The 17,242-nt window shown below is 45.7% G+C and overlaps 1 protein-coding gene across 3 annotated transcripts in view; it reads right to left on the minus strand.

Annotated features, from left to right (window-relative positions):
* The window catches only part of UCHL5 (ubiquitin C-terminal hydrolase L5), a 168,952-nt gene that overhangs the window by 137,685 nt on the left and 14,025 nt on the right, over positions 1-17,242 (minus strand). For all 3 annotated transcript variants that reach the window (XM_073644104.1, XM_073644102.1, XM_073644103.1), the window contains exon 2: positions 9,570-9,633. In XM_073644104.1, the coding sequence (XP_073500205.1) occupies positions 9,570-9,633 (64 nt within the window). The remainder of the gene's footprint in view (positions 1-9,569; positions 9,634-17,242) is intronic.

The raw sequence follows: 17,242 nt of genomic DNA on the forward strand, positions 1-17,242 counted from the left end.
TAAAACTTTTCTCAGATTATGAAAACAAGAGCAAGATTGAGATTACAAATCATGTGGACACCCTTTTTCTAAGACGTTATATAGCTGAAAATATTGTACCCAGAGGTCTGAGGTTATCACAAAAATCCTCTTTTCCACAAGACCTAGCATTTACCAAAGAATGGGATGACCATTCGCTGAATTGTTCCTTTGGTGTGATGAATCTTCTCATCACCAAGAGAACTCTTCTAGCGCAACAGGCCCTAGAGGAACTTAAATCCCTCAGAAGGAAGCTTGATTCATTTGTTCCCTTTGTAGAGTTTAAAGAGAAGGATGCAAATCTCAAAATCAGACTAATTACATTTGAAGAGGAGATTATAAGGAAAAAAGCAGCAAAATTACTACAGGATAGGACGGATATATGTGCAATGGATGCAATTGCTGGTTCCTTTGGTCCATCCCGACAGGATTCAGCTATTATCTCCGAGGGATCGACATCTGATCCTATTCTAATTCCAAATCCTCAGTCTACCACACCCGATTCCCCTGACAAAAAGAGAAGTTTGTCTTTAAAATTTCTTAAATCTATTAAACAAAAGAATTTTTATGAACAGCACAAGAAAACTTTACCAACTGCTTCTGCAAAAATGGGAGTTATGAAATCTATGGTAGATAAAAATAGGTCAGAAAATAACAAAAGGGTTTCAATTGATACAAAAAATTCAGACACTATTCAGACGATGCAGTCCTTTTTGGACTTAAATCCTACATCTTTGGATATAGCCCCAATAGTCCATTCCATAGATAAAGATCCAGTCCAGTTTCCATCAGATCATGAAATCAACTCCTCATCCACAGCCATATCTATACAAATGGAGGTTCATGTTGACCCCAAGAATTTATCCCTGTTGACAGTGCACAACTATACACTTTCTCAAACTGATCTCCATCCAATCAACGGTGACCTTTCGTTTGAATCACCGGTTGTGGATGGGATCTGCACTTCTCTGATTAAGGAATCTAATACCACCAACATCACTCATCCTGTAGTTCCTTTACTTGCTTTTCGAAATGTGTCTTCGAGAATTGACTTAACCCCATCTGTACAAGAATCATCAACTAGAGCCCATTTTTCGGTTTCTCTGAATGAGAAAAATGCTACTTACATTCAGAATCCCAATATGAAGGATTCAAAAATCACACAGTTTTTTTGGGTTGCCCCCGGACGTCACCCAAAGAGAAAAAGGGGTTGTAGAGGGAGAGGACGAACCCACTGCAAACCCAGTACCTCTACTGGATATATCCCAAAAAAGGACAAAGGCAGATTACAACACAATAGTAAGAATGGGAATTTAGGAATTTTTAATTTGTCTGACCATATTTTAACCAATGATGAGATCCAATTACTTGAACGAGGTCTGTCCTTCGGCCCGAATTCTCCTACTAATGTGTTTTCTTTATATCTTGATCTAAATGATTTTTTAAAAAAACCTAACTATACAACGACATTTTTTATTAGAAGAAAGGAGAGGAAAAACTATAATTCCACCTCCACAAAGCCCCTCCCGGGTCACCAATCTAGAGACTGAACCGATGCATGTAGATGTGCATGGACATTCGAGTAAATTCTACCCATTGCATCATAAAGGTTCCCATATTGAAACATTTCAACAACTTATTTTAAAGGAGATTCGGTCCTTTAAACATCAAAAAACTAGGGATAATCTGAGTCCCGGTGAGAGACGAGCAGTTATCTCACTTAGAGACAACCAAGATCTGATTATCAAGAATGCAGACAAAGGGGGTGGAAGAGTACTCATGAATAGAGGCTGGTATATTGGGGAGGGAAAGAGAATTCTGGATGATCATGACTACTACGAAATGCTATCTCAGGACAGGTCGGTTTCTATATTTTTAAAATATAAGGAGCATATTAGGACCGCACATGCAAAGGGTCTTCTAAACAAAAAAGAGAAATTTTTTTTTGATATAACTACATTCAGGGTTCCTTTTTTCTATTTCCTTCCCAAGATACACAAAAACCCCATCAATCCCCCGGGCCGCCCAATCATTTCGGGAATTGGTTCCATCACCAGTAACCTTTCCAATTATGTTGCCCTTTTTCTTCAAATATATGTTCTTAAGCTGGATTTCTACCTGAGAGACTCTTCCCAACTAATTAAACGTTTGAGAAACCTCCCCCCCATGAATGATTGCCTCATCTTGACCCTTGACGTTAGTGCTCTTTATAGCAATATATCCCACGACTTGGGATTGCAAGCAATCGATCAATTCTTGTCGATGGACACTAATATTCCAGTTGAGCAAAGGAATTTCCTTAAAACATCTATTATGTTTATATTAAATAATAATAATGTATTCACATTTGAAGGGGTGGTTTACCGTCAGATAAAGGGCTGCACGATGGGGACGAGGTTCGCCCCCAGTTATGCAAATTTGTTTATGGGGGTTTTTGAGTCAATCTTCATCGCGCAGTCCCCCCTGGCGGCCAACCATGTGGTGTTTTATCGCTGCTTCATAGACGACTTATTTTTCCTGTGGAGGGGAACTAGCGAGAGTGCATTGAAATTCGTTGCGGAACTCAACGCCAATCCATGGGGTCTATCATTTACAGCGACCTTTTCTGAAACCGCCTTACAGTTTTTGGATATTATGGTGCAGCTTGATCTAACAGGAAGATTGTTCACATCAACTTTTTTTAAACCTGTGGATGTTAAACAGTTATTTAAGGTTCGATAGTGGACATCTCCCGAAATGGATCACCAATGTGCCTTATGGGCAATAATGGAGGGTCTGAAAAAACTGCACCAGATATTCTGAATTTTTAGTGGAATCTAAAATATTGAAAAAACGATTTCTACAGAAAGGCTACCCCAAGAAGTTATTGATGGATGCTTTCTCCAGAACTAAATCCCTTACACAGGATATGTGTCTTGATAGGATCGAGTCATTCACCGATAAAAATAAGAGTAGAAATAAATTAGCCTCAGATTTGACTAGATGGAGCATGGTCACGACATTTAGTCAATCTAGGGTTACCATCCATAATATTTTGGATAAATTCTGGTTTATCTTGATGGGTGACCCCATTTTAGGACCCTTTATACCTAACAAGAGGAGCATTATATATAGGAAGAACAGAAATTTGTGAAACTTAATAGCACCAAGTAATACATCCCTGAAATCTAGAATACAACCCTCACAAGAGGCCGTCTGTTAGGGGTGTCTTCCATGTAATATGCCTAAATGTTTATGTTGTAGAGTCATTCAAAATGGTAATCAATAGAATTTTTCATCATATACCACAGGAAAAAATTCTCTATCAAACACAATGTGAATTGTCAGTCGACACATGCAAGATGGCCGCCGGGGGTGATGGTCGCACATAGGGAGGCTCCAGGCACTTGGACACCATCCACCGCATCCAAGCTCGCCCGTCCTCCCTACACACTACCATCCTCACCTACACCACCCCCGGGCACCCTCCGACCAGACCCTCTGGCCGGCCTGCCCGTGTGCGGCCAGCGGCCGTGCCCTGGGGCTCCTCACCTGGGCCTGCGCCCCGACACCACCGGCACCCGGGTGCCTCTAGCGCTCCCGGCACGGTCCCACAAAGGCTGCGGCGCTCATCTGCGCTGCTGCAGCCCCGGACCTCCGTGCGGCTCTTCACCGCCTGGACCACCGGTAAGTGCGGTGCCGCCGTCCCCGTCTTCCACACCCCGCCATTGCTGCAGGCCCGACCGCGGCCTGGCCTGCCCCCTCCTGGGCTCCCGTACCTGTGCCTGGCCCCCCGCGGTGCTACAGAGCTGTGGGCTGCGGAGGGCAATCGGTGCTCCCACAGGGTCCACCGCAGCATACCCAGCTGAGGACCAAGTGGAGCGGCCAGCGCTCCCCTCGGGACCCTCCACAGCGGTGCGGGGCCGTGGGCTGTGCGGGGATTGGCGGTGCCGCCTTCGGTGCCCTACGGCCCCGGCCTAGCGTGGAGCCCACTGCCCCACTGCAGCTCCCAGGCTATAGACTGTGCAGCGGACCCCCACACAGGCCTGCCCCGACCTCACCCCCGCAATGTTCCTGCTTCTTCTCACCCTCACTCCCATCCTTCTCCACTTCCTACTACCCCCACTCATCACGTCTCCCAGTAATGAAATGCTCATCTCTCCCTCCATCCTACCTACTCAACTCACCCTCTCCTCTGAACTGTTCCTCCACTTTCAACCCTCCATCTCCAAACAAACGCCAGCTCTTCTGCCCGCACCTTCTCACCCTTTCCCTGCTCCTCCTAATTGCGGGTGACATCTCCCCTAATCCTGGCCCACCCCATCACACCAACCCCCCACTCCCACGACATATAACCAAACCCCCGTAACCTCAACAACCTCAGACCCATCCCTCCCGCCCCTGCTTCCCCAGTCTCCCTTCTGGGCGCCCTCTGGAACGCCCGCTCGGTCTGCAATAAACTTCCATACATCCACGACCTCTTCATCTCAAAAAAACTCTCCTTCCTCGGCATCACGGAAACCTGGCTCACCCCCTCTGACACAACCTCCCCGGCCGCCCTCTCCTACGGTGGACTTACATTTTCCCACACCCCCCGCCCCAACAACACCCGCGGTGGAGGAGTCGGCCTACTCCTGGCCAACACGTGCTCCTTCATCCCGATTACGCCGCCCCCTCCTACCCCCTCCCCTCCTTCTAGGCACATTCCGTGCGCATCTTCTCCCCTTGCAACCTCCAACTGGCAGTTATCTACCGTCCCCCAGGATCCCCCTCCTCTTTCTTTGACCACTTCACAACCTGGCTCCGCCACCTCCTCTCCTCTGACACCCCCACCATCATCATGGGTGACTTCAATATCCCCGTTGACACCCCCTGCACCTCCGCCTCTAGACTCCTATCCCTAACCTCCTCCCTCGGTCTCTCCCAATGGACCTCATCCGCCACACGCACCGACGGTCACACACTGGACCTTGTCTTCACCCGCTTCTGTTCCCTCGCTGACCTCGAAAACTCACCTCTCCCCCTATCTGACCACAACCTACTGACCTTCTCCTCCCTCTCCCCCCCCCTCTCTGATCGCCCCTCCCCGCACACTCCCCCACCCCCTTAGAAACCTCAAACTCATCGACTTCCACTCACTCTCCGAGTCCCTCCTCCTTCTCTCCGGCCTAGCTTCTTCTCAGGACGCCACCACGGCCACCCTCTACAACACCACCCTCACCACAGCCCTCGACCAAGCTGCCCCACTCTCACACGTCTCAACCCGTGCACACAGACAACCCTGGCCAACGCCGCTCACGAAAAAACTTTGGCAGACGTCTAGAATGGCTGAGCGGAAATGGAAGAAATCCCACTCCGCTGAACACCTCACCCTGTTCAAACAGTCCCTCACCACCTTCAAGACTGCTCTCACGAATGCAAAACAAGACTACTTCTCTTCCCTAATAACCGCCCTATCCAGCAACCCCAAGCAACTTTTCAGTACCTTCAACTCTCTACTCCGTCCCCCTGCACCCCCCCTCGCCCCTCATCTCAGCCGACGACTTCGCCACCTTCTTCAAGGACAAGATTGACAAAGTCAGACAAAGCTTCGATCTACAAGCCGCTCGGCCCGAATCCGCTCGTTCCTTGACCAGGACTCGGCAAAAACGCTTATCCACGCCCTCATCATCTCCCGTCTCGACTACTGCAACCCCCTGCTCACTGGCCTCCCCGCTTCCTCCCTCGCACCTCTCCACACCATCCTCAATTCCGCTGCCCGACTTATCCACCTATCTCCCCGTTTCACCCCCACCTCCCCCCTCTGCCAAGCCCTTCACTGGCTCCCCATTGCCCTGAGATCACGGTTCAAAACCCTAACCCTAACATACAAGGCCATACATAACCTGCCCCTCCCTACATCTCCGACCTGGTTTCCAGATATGTCCCCCCGAGCGATCTTCGCTCCTCTCAAGAACTTCTCCTCTTCTCCCCTCTCATTTCATTTCCTCCTCCCACAACCGCCTACAAGACTTCTCTCGTGCATCCGCCAAACTCTGGAACTCTCTCCCTCATCACATCCGACACTCCCCTACCCTGGGAACCTTCAAGAAAAACCTAAAGACCCACCTCTTCCTTCAGGCCTACAGCCCACACTGAGACCCATCCGCTACACCATCTCACCCTCTCCTCTCCCATTCCTCCTGTCTCCCCACCCACCCCCTATAGACTGTGAGCCCTCGTGGACAGGACCTCCTGCCCTACTGTACCAGTGCGGCTCGTTTGATGTTTCAGGTTCGTGTCCCTGTCTGCCCTTACACTTGTAAAGCGCCATGGAACCCAATGGCGCTATATAAATATTTAATAATAATAATAATAAAGTGCTATGCTATGAAGTGCTCTTTGTGAAGCGCAAAGAGGCTTTATGAGGCACTGCGCTCAGATTTTTATTTAAAAGAGTAATCCATCTGAATGAAGGATAAACCTTTCCTTTGGGTGGTAAACCTCAATTGTCAGACTAGCCCCACCCGAAGGAGCCAACTGATGAGACGCAGCTGGACAGCAGACCTTCACAGAGACCATGTGCTGTATTAACACTATGCGCTGTCCCTATGGATGGAGTAAACAGACTGGAGGACAACAGAAAAAACCTCTGAGTGTTAACATTTACTGAGCAGATTGAGGCTCATTTTTGTGGTAAATTCTGAAGCCCAATCATGAGGCTCTGTGCGGCCCAGACATGTGGTTAACTTTAGCCTAGAGGTCTAAGGTCCAGCTTCCGTCCTGAAGCCAAATTTAAAGCACGAAGCCCTTGGCCCAGATGGGGTCTTACAGAGCGCACACACCCCCATTTTTGAGTTTTGCGCTAACTTCCTTCAACCTTTCCTAGTAACCATAACAAGGAAAGGGCCCCATAAACAAGGTAAACATTCACGAAGATCACTCACCACCAGCTGTATGGATTCGGAGGCTGGACCAAGTCACAGGCCTGTTCCTCTCCATCCGGCCGTGCCTGAGCAATACTGGGGTCAACCCCAGGCAGGGGCGCCTCCAATAGTGCGCCGATCAAAGCTGGAGCTGCTGACCCCAGGCAGGGGCGCAGCTCAACAGGTGCTACCATTGATGTGCAGAGCTGGAGCAGCTGACCCCAGACAAGGGCGCAGTTCCACAGCTGCTCTCTCACTGACGTGTAGAGTTGGAGCTGCCAACCCCAGACAGGGGCGCAGTTGCACTGCAAAACTCCATTGATGCATGGAGCTGGAGCTGCCGACCCCAGACAGAGGCACAGTTCCACAGCAGCTTCTCCACTGAAGCACGGAGCTGGAGCTGCCGACCTCAGGCATGGGCACCGCTCAGTCGTATCCAGATCTTCAACAGGTAAGCCTGTCTAAGGTTCTCCCATCAAGGACCCTCCGGTACGCTCGTCATCAGGGCCACAGGCTGGTACAAAACAGTAGCCGGAAAGATGTTAGAAGACATGGGTCTCTGCTACTTCTTTTTCCACCGGCGTGCGTCTTAGGGCGCGATTTCCTGGATCGCGTCCTGCGCAACCGGGATGCGCGGCTGCCAGGCCACCATAAGGTAATGGTGCGGCTGCTGCTCGCGCCTGTCCGACGGAACAGGCCCCCTTGGACCCACCATGGCGCTTCCAGGTCCCTGGCGCCGGCCACAGTAGAGACTGTGCCTTGTTGGAAACCGACCGGCCCAGGCCTGGGAATAATCTTCTCTCCTTTCTTCTGCCACCGTTTTAACAAGGTTCCCCCATCAAGGAAACCAACTGAGGTGGTGGAGAGGCGCCGCCTTTTTATTCTGTAGGTTTTCGGTCCTGGAAGGGAGGATCCCCTCTCTCGTTGTGGTGCTGTCATGGCTGATAGGAAAATGCTGCTCATTTTTTCTGCATCTCCCTGGCAAGAATAACACATGCGGATTTTAGATGCGTTTTTTCCTGCCAGGTAGAAGCGTTTGTCAAGCGTTTTTGCATGCGGGTTATCAAGCGTTTTTGCATGCGATTTTAGCATCACTTGGAAAAGTGCTTGACAACTTGGTCACACTATATAAATCCATGCAACCGGCATGGATTTATACAGTGTGACCAAGTTAATAGTTAAAAAAAGAATAAAAATGGTAAATACAAAAAAAACATTATACTCACCTTCTGATGGCCCGCGGTCTTCTCTCCGATGCGTCCTGGCTCTCCGGTGGCTCGCGGTGGTGTAAAAGGACCGTCCATGACGTTATTTAGTCACGTGACAGGTCACGCGACCGCCGACGCAGACTAAATGATGTCATGGAAGGTCCTTTTACACCACCACGAGCCACCGGGGAGCCAGGACGCACCGGAGAGAAGACTGCGGGCCATCAGAAAGTGAGTATAATGTTTTTTTATTTTAAGTTCTTTTTTTTATTTTTTTTTTTTACAGGTACTATGGTACCTGGGTATGGATGAGAGTCTCCTCTTCTCCAGACCCGGGTACCATCCGCACATTGAATCGCTTAATATCCACATGTGTACGTGTAGTCATGCGTGTAGTCAATGGCGGCAATTACACCGCGTTTCCGCAAAAATAATGGACAGGCTGTGGATTTTTCCGCAATGATAATCCGCAGTGGAAATTTCGGCAGCACGTGCACAACACATGCGGATTATCATTGGGGACCATGCATTTTTTAAGCGTTTTCGCTGCGGAAATTCTGCGGCAAATACGCTTGAAAAACGCATAGTGGGCACGCAGCGTAAAACAGCTCCTTGGTTCATCCTGCCATTTGCATCTACAAGTCTGAAATCATGGTACCACAGTTTATTTGTGCAGACCCTTGCAGTAACGTGAAGGATGATGACCTGATACATGAAAATACCGTACATGTAGTATTTTCTACCATGGATAAACCATTTAAACTGTAACACTGGAGGAGGATAAGGCAGAATAGAAAGCACCATGGCAAACTTCTGAAACTGCAAAGAATCAAACAGCATACAAAAGGTGCTAAACCGGTTTCCCATTTGGGCGATGATCCATACACACAAGAATCCATACTCCACAAAATCTCTATGCACAGTAGAAACCAGTAATATTAAGCATTTTTTGTCTTCCCTACTCCAATTCTGGAAGTCGATCCACTCACCAACAAGTCACTGGAGGCCGCCATACCTTTCATTCCACAACATTCACAGCAACTATGGACTCAAAGATACAAGCATCAGCCAGAACACGATTGTTATGCTCTGTCTTAATAGCATACCCTGCCATTTTAGAGGTAGCAGCTTCTCATAGCATTAGGGTTTCCTAACATTCGACAGTGAAAAAACTGACACTGGAAATCTCAAATAACAGTTATGGCCACTAAAAAAGTAAATTGAGCGAGGCCACACACATCTAGTTGGAATGTGGCCAGGAGTATGCATATTGCATATCTGCAGCCACATGACCGCCAGGTCTTCCAGCCAACACCAGAGGATCCTTGCTACTCAAGCTGTCAGGATTCACTAGTCTGCAGTCACACAATGACAAACCTGGACAACCCCTTTAAGACAGTAGTTTAAGACAATAAAAACAGTATAAACAGTATAAAACAAAAATAATAATTGAGCTTACTGTAGATCTTCAAAGTGTTCTTGCTCTAAACTCCAAATTTCTTCTACTTGAACTCCTTTACAGCCTATATAAGAAAGGGGAATAAAGTTAATTGAATAGTCTCATTAAAAACAGGACGTGTATCAGGATAATGCCTTCCAAAAGAAACAAGTCTTAACATGGATCTTAAAGAGAACCTGACAGCTGATGCTTGCTGCCCGATTCACAGGAAGCATGTGTCATTCACTGGCTGTATGATTTCAGCCATGTATGTTTAACTCTGAAAGGAAAAGAGGGTATACAGATAGGACAGGATGGCATCTTAGTTGATTCTCTTTTGTGAGGTATAACATTTCCCTACCCGCTTTTAAACAATGTTATACTTCAAACAAACAAAGAATCATTTTCGATATCATGCTATAATATCTGTATACTCGTTTCCTCCCTTGCCCAGGAGATGTGGTATGATCAGCCCAGACTCCTGCACGGGCACACACGGCCATTACATAGTACACAGCAGGGGCACATGTATAAGATTATCTAAGCAAACATTTTATTTTAAACACATCCAATTGTAGAAAATATTATTTCAAGATCCATTGAATAAAATTAACTTTGTTCATGCAAAAACCCTTTTAAGTTCAGGGACCCACAAAGACGTGGTAGTGGGCTTCAAATTGTCTGATCAGAATGATAAACTAAGCACCTCGCATTCAGTTTAATAAAATTTTGCTCAGCCATAATAGGTCAATGAATACATTTTGAATGTGCAGTCCATGTCTTTCTACAGCTATGTAACAAATAGAGATCGAACGGTTTCCAAGATGTATTTCTGAAGGCGTTATCTGAGAGACGCTGTGATATTTTCACTTTGGTGCTCTGTTCAAAAACCCACCAATAATTTCCCATCCTTTGTGCGAAACGCTGCCGAGAGAAAATTAACAGCGATCCGGTTTCAGTCCCGGGGGCACAGCTTCAGTTACCCTCTGCCATGACTGACACTGGCTCTGCATTGGGACCGGCTGTCAGTTAGTGCAGGGGGGCGCAGTTACATCCGCTGCTCTCTATACACAGATCAGTGACTGAATCCGTACTGGTGTAGTCCCTGGGCAGTGTGATCAATAGTAAGTTCCACAATTTCATAATCTAATATTAATTAAGGAATTATAAAATTGTACCAATAAAACAGTAGGGATACATTAGAAAGGGTCAATTGAAATAAACATGATGCAAATATGTAGAATTCCAGGTTTGTGATATAAATATACGAGTGCCTCCATTCAAGCCACCAAACAAAAACAAATTGACCCACTTGTATGGAAATACTCCAGGGTAAAAAAGCGGTTAGCTGCACCAGTTACAAAACTACAACACACATCCCAAATCAGAGAGGACATACAGTATATTGCACCAACCGCACACCATAGTTAGTGGACTGTCACTCTCACTGTTCAGTACCCAAAACCCATTCAGACTGCGTGCCATTGAGTGTTAAGCAGTCTGTTAAATATGTTTTAAAAGCTTGTAATCAGGTCTATGTCTGTAGGGTTGTATAGTGTAGTGGGCGGCACGTTGGCTCAGTGGTTAGCGCTGGGGTTCTGGATTCAAATCCCACCAATGACAACATCTGCAAGGACACACTATGGAGTTTTTGCGTGGCACTCAAAGCAAATCTGCACTGCCCCATCCAACAACATTGGTCCATGTGCTGTCCATTTTTTCACAGAAAGCAAATGGACCGAAAATACACTGTGAACCTATCCTTGAGGCAAGGAAAACCTTTTACATTGAGCTATAGGAGGTCATGGGGAACAGTCAGTGGTTTAGTTTGTCCCCGTTTTGCAATTGCCCCTAAACCCCCTGTATTGCCTCATAAGCAACAATTAGGAGATAAGGGGCTTAACACGCTTGTTTTTTGGGATAAGATCATGCTATATACAAATTACTTGTTTTTGTTTAGTAACTGTTTGTTTGTGCTATTCAGTTACTCTGTGGTAAGTGTCGAGAGGTATTATTAATGCATGTTGGACATCAGCTTCTGGGTCATACCCTGACTTATGGCAACCCACTCTTGCCTAATCAGTGCTTGGAGTTTATCACAATTCCTGGGTTTTTCTTTTTTCACCCACTTTGAGGATTGAAATCTGGGGTGTTACCTGGCCTTGGACCCGAAAGGTGTTTTGTTCACAGAGCCACTTAGTTATTTTTACTTTCTGACATGGTGCTCCATCATGTAGGAAACAAAAGGATTATTCAGCATAAAATTGAAAGAAGATATTCTTAGAGAAGGTTTAGATACTATTTTTTTCATGGAATTATATTTAGGCAAAATTGGGAGTGAGCCAACTCCCTTGAATGAAAAGGAACCCCGCACATAAATGGTCTCAGGATGCTTTACTGTTGGCATTAAACTAAAGTGTGAACAGCCCTTCAGGCATGACATTTTCAAAACACATTATCCAAAGGGTAACTTGACCCAATCTAAGCGATGCATTAAAAATTAGCTTTTATTCTCAATTAAAAGTGTTTTTTTTTATTTAAAACGACTACAGTGGGCCTGTATTATATCCCTGTATAGGAGGATTACCCAGCTAAGGCCAGGGTTCAAAAGTTTTTCACTCAAAACGAGTATGGCATTTTTTATACACACTACCCCATAATATATGCTTTGTCGTCGGAGATGTCCATTTGTCTTAGCTACAAATTTTTAAAAGGATTTGCCAATAAAGATTGTTGAATTTTAATTGCCCGGTGTGTTGAGCTGGATCCATCTTCACTTCCTCATTGAACTACTGTACCCAATTTATTATATATTTTAGGAGTTAGAGTCAGTCCATTTTATACCGACTCTGGCGACTCCACTGCTCTGATTAACATGGACCATTCATTGCAAAGATTACTTAAATAACCAATAAGAAATAGACATTCCTCCGGTTTATATACATGTATACCTCCCATCCCGTTATGTCATCAGATCCCAGGCCAATATACAACATCAGCGTAAAGAGGTGCTCCAAGGCTGGGTAATCCTCCTATACAGGGATATAATACAGGCCTACTGTAGTAGTTCTAAATAAAGACCACTTTTAATTGAGAATAAAAGTTAATTTTTAATGCATCCCTTACACTGGGTCTAATTACCTTTTGGATATACCTTATGGGTAAATATGTGGTTTTGAAAATTTCATGCCTGAAGGGCTGCTCACACTTTGGTTTATTGTTAGTAATTTGAGTCGAGCCGTGTTAGCTTGATTTTTTTGTGTGTTCATGTATAGGTATGGCAGGATTTCTCTTTCTCAAGTCTAGATAACCTTTTGGTGGAAGTGACATTTATACAGCGTTTAATGGTCTACTGAAGACATTTAAGCAACAGACTAGAGCTTGGTGGGAGATAGCGAGTTCGGAGACATATCAAAAAATTGTATATAGGGGCTTGAGAATTAATTTGGCACCAAACACTCATAGGGAGGATCTCAATTTAATTTGAGGTTGGGAACAGTTATTAACTGAAAATTCCCCGAGTCTCATAAAATATTTATTGAATTACGAAAAACAATATCTGAATAAAATCAATGAGCAACTAGATAAGGAAATTATTGAAATTAAACAATTCAGTAAACAATCAGAATTGAATATGTTAGAACTCGATGTGCAGAAAACTATTGAGGATTTTAAGATAGAAATCAAAGAACAAAAGCATCGGAAATATATTAGGGATCTGAATGATTTTGAGACGGCAAATTTATCAACACCGGTCCAGAACCAGAAATTCAAGACCTAATAACAGTTCACGATACACAGATATACCTGAAAGTCCTAAGTTACTTACCGGTAAGGGGATTTCTCGGAGACCATGACAGCACCATGAGAGAGAGAGTCCGCCCACCAAGGACAGGAAACCTACAGGCAAACGGGCGGCACCCCTCTCAGCTTCAGTTGGATTACAAAGCATGAGAGGACCGCCAGGTTAACAAAACACAAACCACCATCATTTTCATCATACCACACGACACCTATTAAGTCCGAGACTATAATTAACCCCTTTGCAACCCATGCCGTATTAGTACGCACATTTGCGTACCCCCCGTTCAGTGAGGGCTGCTGCGCTGAGGCCTCACTGAACCGAGCACATGTCAGCTGATTCTTACAGCTGACATGTGCCCGCAACAGCCACGGGTGGAATCGCAATCCACCCGCGGCTGTTAACATGTTAAATGCCGCTGTCAATCTCCGACAGCGGCATTTAACGCGCGCTTCCGGGTAGCACGTCATAAGCCCCGCCCACAGGCGACCCTGTCACGTGATCGCGGGTCACCGATGGGTGGGCATGACAACCCAGGGTCTGCAGCAGACGCCTGTGGTTGTCATGATCTGGTCGCTATGAGCGCCACCTAGTGGTCGGCGCTCATAGCACAGGACCATTTCTGCTGCATGCAGGGGATCTGCTCGTCCCCTGTATGTAGCAGAGCCAATAGGATAGTTGCTGCTTCTAGTCTCCTATGGAGACTATTGAAGTAAGCAACAAGTGAAAAAAAAAGGTTTTTAAAAATATTAAAAAAATTCAAAAAATATAAAAGTTTAAATCACCCCCCTTTCGCCCCATTCAAAATAAAATATATAAAAAAAAACCTACATAGACATATTTGGTATCACCGCGTTCAGAATCGCCCGATCTATCAATATAAAAAAATAATTAATCCGATCAGTAAACGGCGTAATGAGAAAAAAATTCTAAACGCCAGAATTACGTTTTTTGGTCGCCGCAAAATTGCAATAAAATGCAATAACGGGCGATCAAAACATCGGATCTACCCCAAAATGTTATCAATAAAAACGTCAGCCCGGCGCGCAAAAAATAAGCCCTCATCCAGCCCCAGATCCCGAAAAATGGAGACGCTACAGGTCTCAGAAAATGGCGCTATTTTTTTTTTTTGTACCAAATTTTGGAATTTTTTTCACCACTTAAATGTAAAATAACCTATACATGTTTGGTGTCTACGAACTCGTAATGACCTGGAGAATAAGAATGGCAGGTCAGTTTTAGCATTCAGTGAACGTGGTAAAAAAAATAAATAAAAAACAACTGTGGTATAGCACTTTTTTTGCAATTTTACCGCACTTGGAATTTTTTTCCCGTTTTCCCGTACACGATATGGTAAAACTAGTAATGGCGTTGAAAAGTACAACTTGTCCCGCAAAAAATAAGCCCTCACACGGCCATATTGTCCAAAAAATAAAAACGCTATGGCTCAGGGAACAAGGGGAGCAAAAAACGAAAAAGCAAAAACTACAAAACCCAAGGTTGCGAAGGGGTTAATATCAGGCCGCAGCAGTTAGCTTAGCCTTTACTGCCCATTCTACAGGGGGACCCCCAAAAAAAATAAATATATAGGGTCCCCCTATAAATTGGAGCCAGCAAAGGCTAGGCGGACAGCTGCGACCTGATATTAATAGCCTAGAAAGGGGCCATGGTTATAGGCCCCCTCCCAGGCTATAATATCAGCCCTCAGCCGCCCCAGATTTGGCGCGTCATATTTGCGCGCCAAACCTGGTGCTTAGCCTCGCTCTTCCACACTGCCCTGGTGCGGTGGCAGGGGGCAATAGTGGTGGGATTCATGTCAGCGCCAGCTGCCATGAAGCCCAGGTTAGTAATGAGGGGCATCTATAAGACACCCCCATTACTAACCTACAAAGAGTTAAAAAAAAAAAAAAACACTAGACCCAGAAAAAAAATTATTTGAAATAAACGACACAATTTTATTTAATTATTAATTTACTAAAAAAAAATTACCTATTCACATTCCTGCGATGATCTCACATGCTCAGCTGTCACATCTGGAGATGTGACAGCTGTTATGGCTGCTGTAAGCTCACACTGCCGGGAACACGTCCGCTCCCGGCAGCGTGAGCCCCTGACTGAGGTCACCGGAATGCATTCAGTCAGCGCAGCTCTGGTGACCTCCTTTACAGCCCTGCTGTACCGTGGGAATTTCTCACGGTCAGCAGGGCCGTAAAGGAGCTCACTGGAGCAGCGCTAGCTGAACTCTGGTGAACTCGCTTATGCAATGACGGGGCTGCTTTACGGCCCTGTCATTGTAGCGGCCGCAGTGGTTTAGAGCAGTCACATTTTATGTGGTTGCTCTAAACTGGAGATCTTCGTGGGACACTCGTGGACTACTACGGAGGGGTAAGGACAGGTTGTGGTTTATTATTTTATATTTTATTACAGGAGATCAATGGCTTCGGGGAATTAGGAGTCTAGGTGAGTATAGGTGTAGTTTTTTTTTATTTTATTTTATTTTAGGTGGAAATCGGCGGGGACAGGTAATGTATAAACTAAATTTACTTTAGGCAACCACTGGCCACCAATGAAATTTATTTTCAAAATTTATTGTGGACCCAAAAAAAAATGGGGACTGTAAATTAAATTAAATAAATAAAGTAAAATCAAAAAAATATGGGGGCATAAAAAAAAATAAAAAAAAGATATAGGGGCAAAATATAAACCTATGGGGGCAGTAAATTAACATATGGGGGCAGTTTAAAGGACACATTAGGGCAATTTTAACAGCAGGATCAGGCTGATGGGAACTACTGCTCCCATAGAGCTGATCCTGCTGGCACTAGTGGACGGGGGACAGACATAGGCCGATGGGAGTAGTAGTGTCACATCGGCCTATGTCTGCCTGCACGGAGACACCGCACAGAGCACCCGCAGACACCGGCAGACACTTACAACACTAATCATGACCGGGGCATTCAGGTCCATCCTTTTGTACCGCCCTAGATGCTCAGCCACGATCCAGGAAGACGGGAATGGTATGGGATTCTCGTCTTCCTGGATTTGTGGGATGGTCTGGGATGGCTGGAATGCCCCGGCATGAGGTCACTTCCCATTTGCTGCGGTCTTGTGTTCCAAAATCGCAGCAAATGCGCTTCAATTCCGCAAGTAGTTTTACATATTTGCGGATTTGAAGCGGCTCAATGCAAGTCTATGGCGGCGAAAAAGCAGAGTTCCGCAAAATAATTGGAAGATCTGCGTTTTTTTCCGCAATGATAATCCGCAGCGGAAATGTCCGCGGCATGTGCATAGCACATGCGTATTATCATTTGGGAACATTGCAGCCCTTTTACCAAGCGTTTTTAATGCGTTTCCGTAGCGTTTTTGCCGCTGCGGAAACTCTTAAAAAATGGGCACACAGCCTTATTGTCAAACTAATGGACTCCATTTTAAATGTGCGAACATTCAAGAACCTATTTAGGGCTTACAGGTTAATGATAGTTCAAAGCCAGGAAGAGGGGAGAGTAGAACTCCAACCCCTTTTCTGACGCTGGGACCTCCATCAGGACTGCCTTCTGCACTAAATCCAGCACCTCTTTTTGTAGTGATAGTTGCTCTTTTCTCAGGGGAACGGACCGGGGTCAAGATGAATCTCTCATGAGGGATCGCCTGGAACTCAAACCTCAGACCCAAACCTATCAGATCAAGGATCCAGTTATTGGCTGAAATATTTGTCCAGGCAGGTAAGAAGCCCAACAGCCTCCCTTCTACCTGGGAAACGAGTCACTGACTCGGCTTCCGGGGTCCCTGGGAAGAAGAACCGAACACAAGTCCTCTACCTTTTGGCCTGCTATCCTCCCACTTGTCTTGTTCTTTTTGTGGTCTTTTATGGACAAATTTTCTTTTGCAAAAT

This window comes from Phyllobates terribilis, unplaced genomic scaffold (genome assembly GCF_046119375.1).
Source record: "Phyllobates terribilis strain yellow unplaced genomic scaffold, ASM4611937v1 Scaffold_8__6_contigs__length_399053987, whole genome shotgun sequence".
Lineage (NCBI taxonomy): Eukaryota > Metazoa > Chordata > Amphibia > Anura > Dendrobatidae > Phyllobates > Phyllobates terribilis.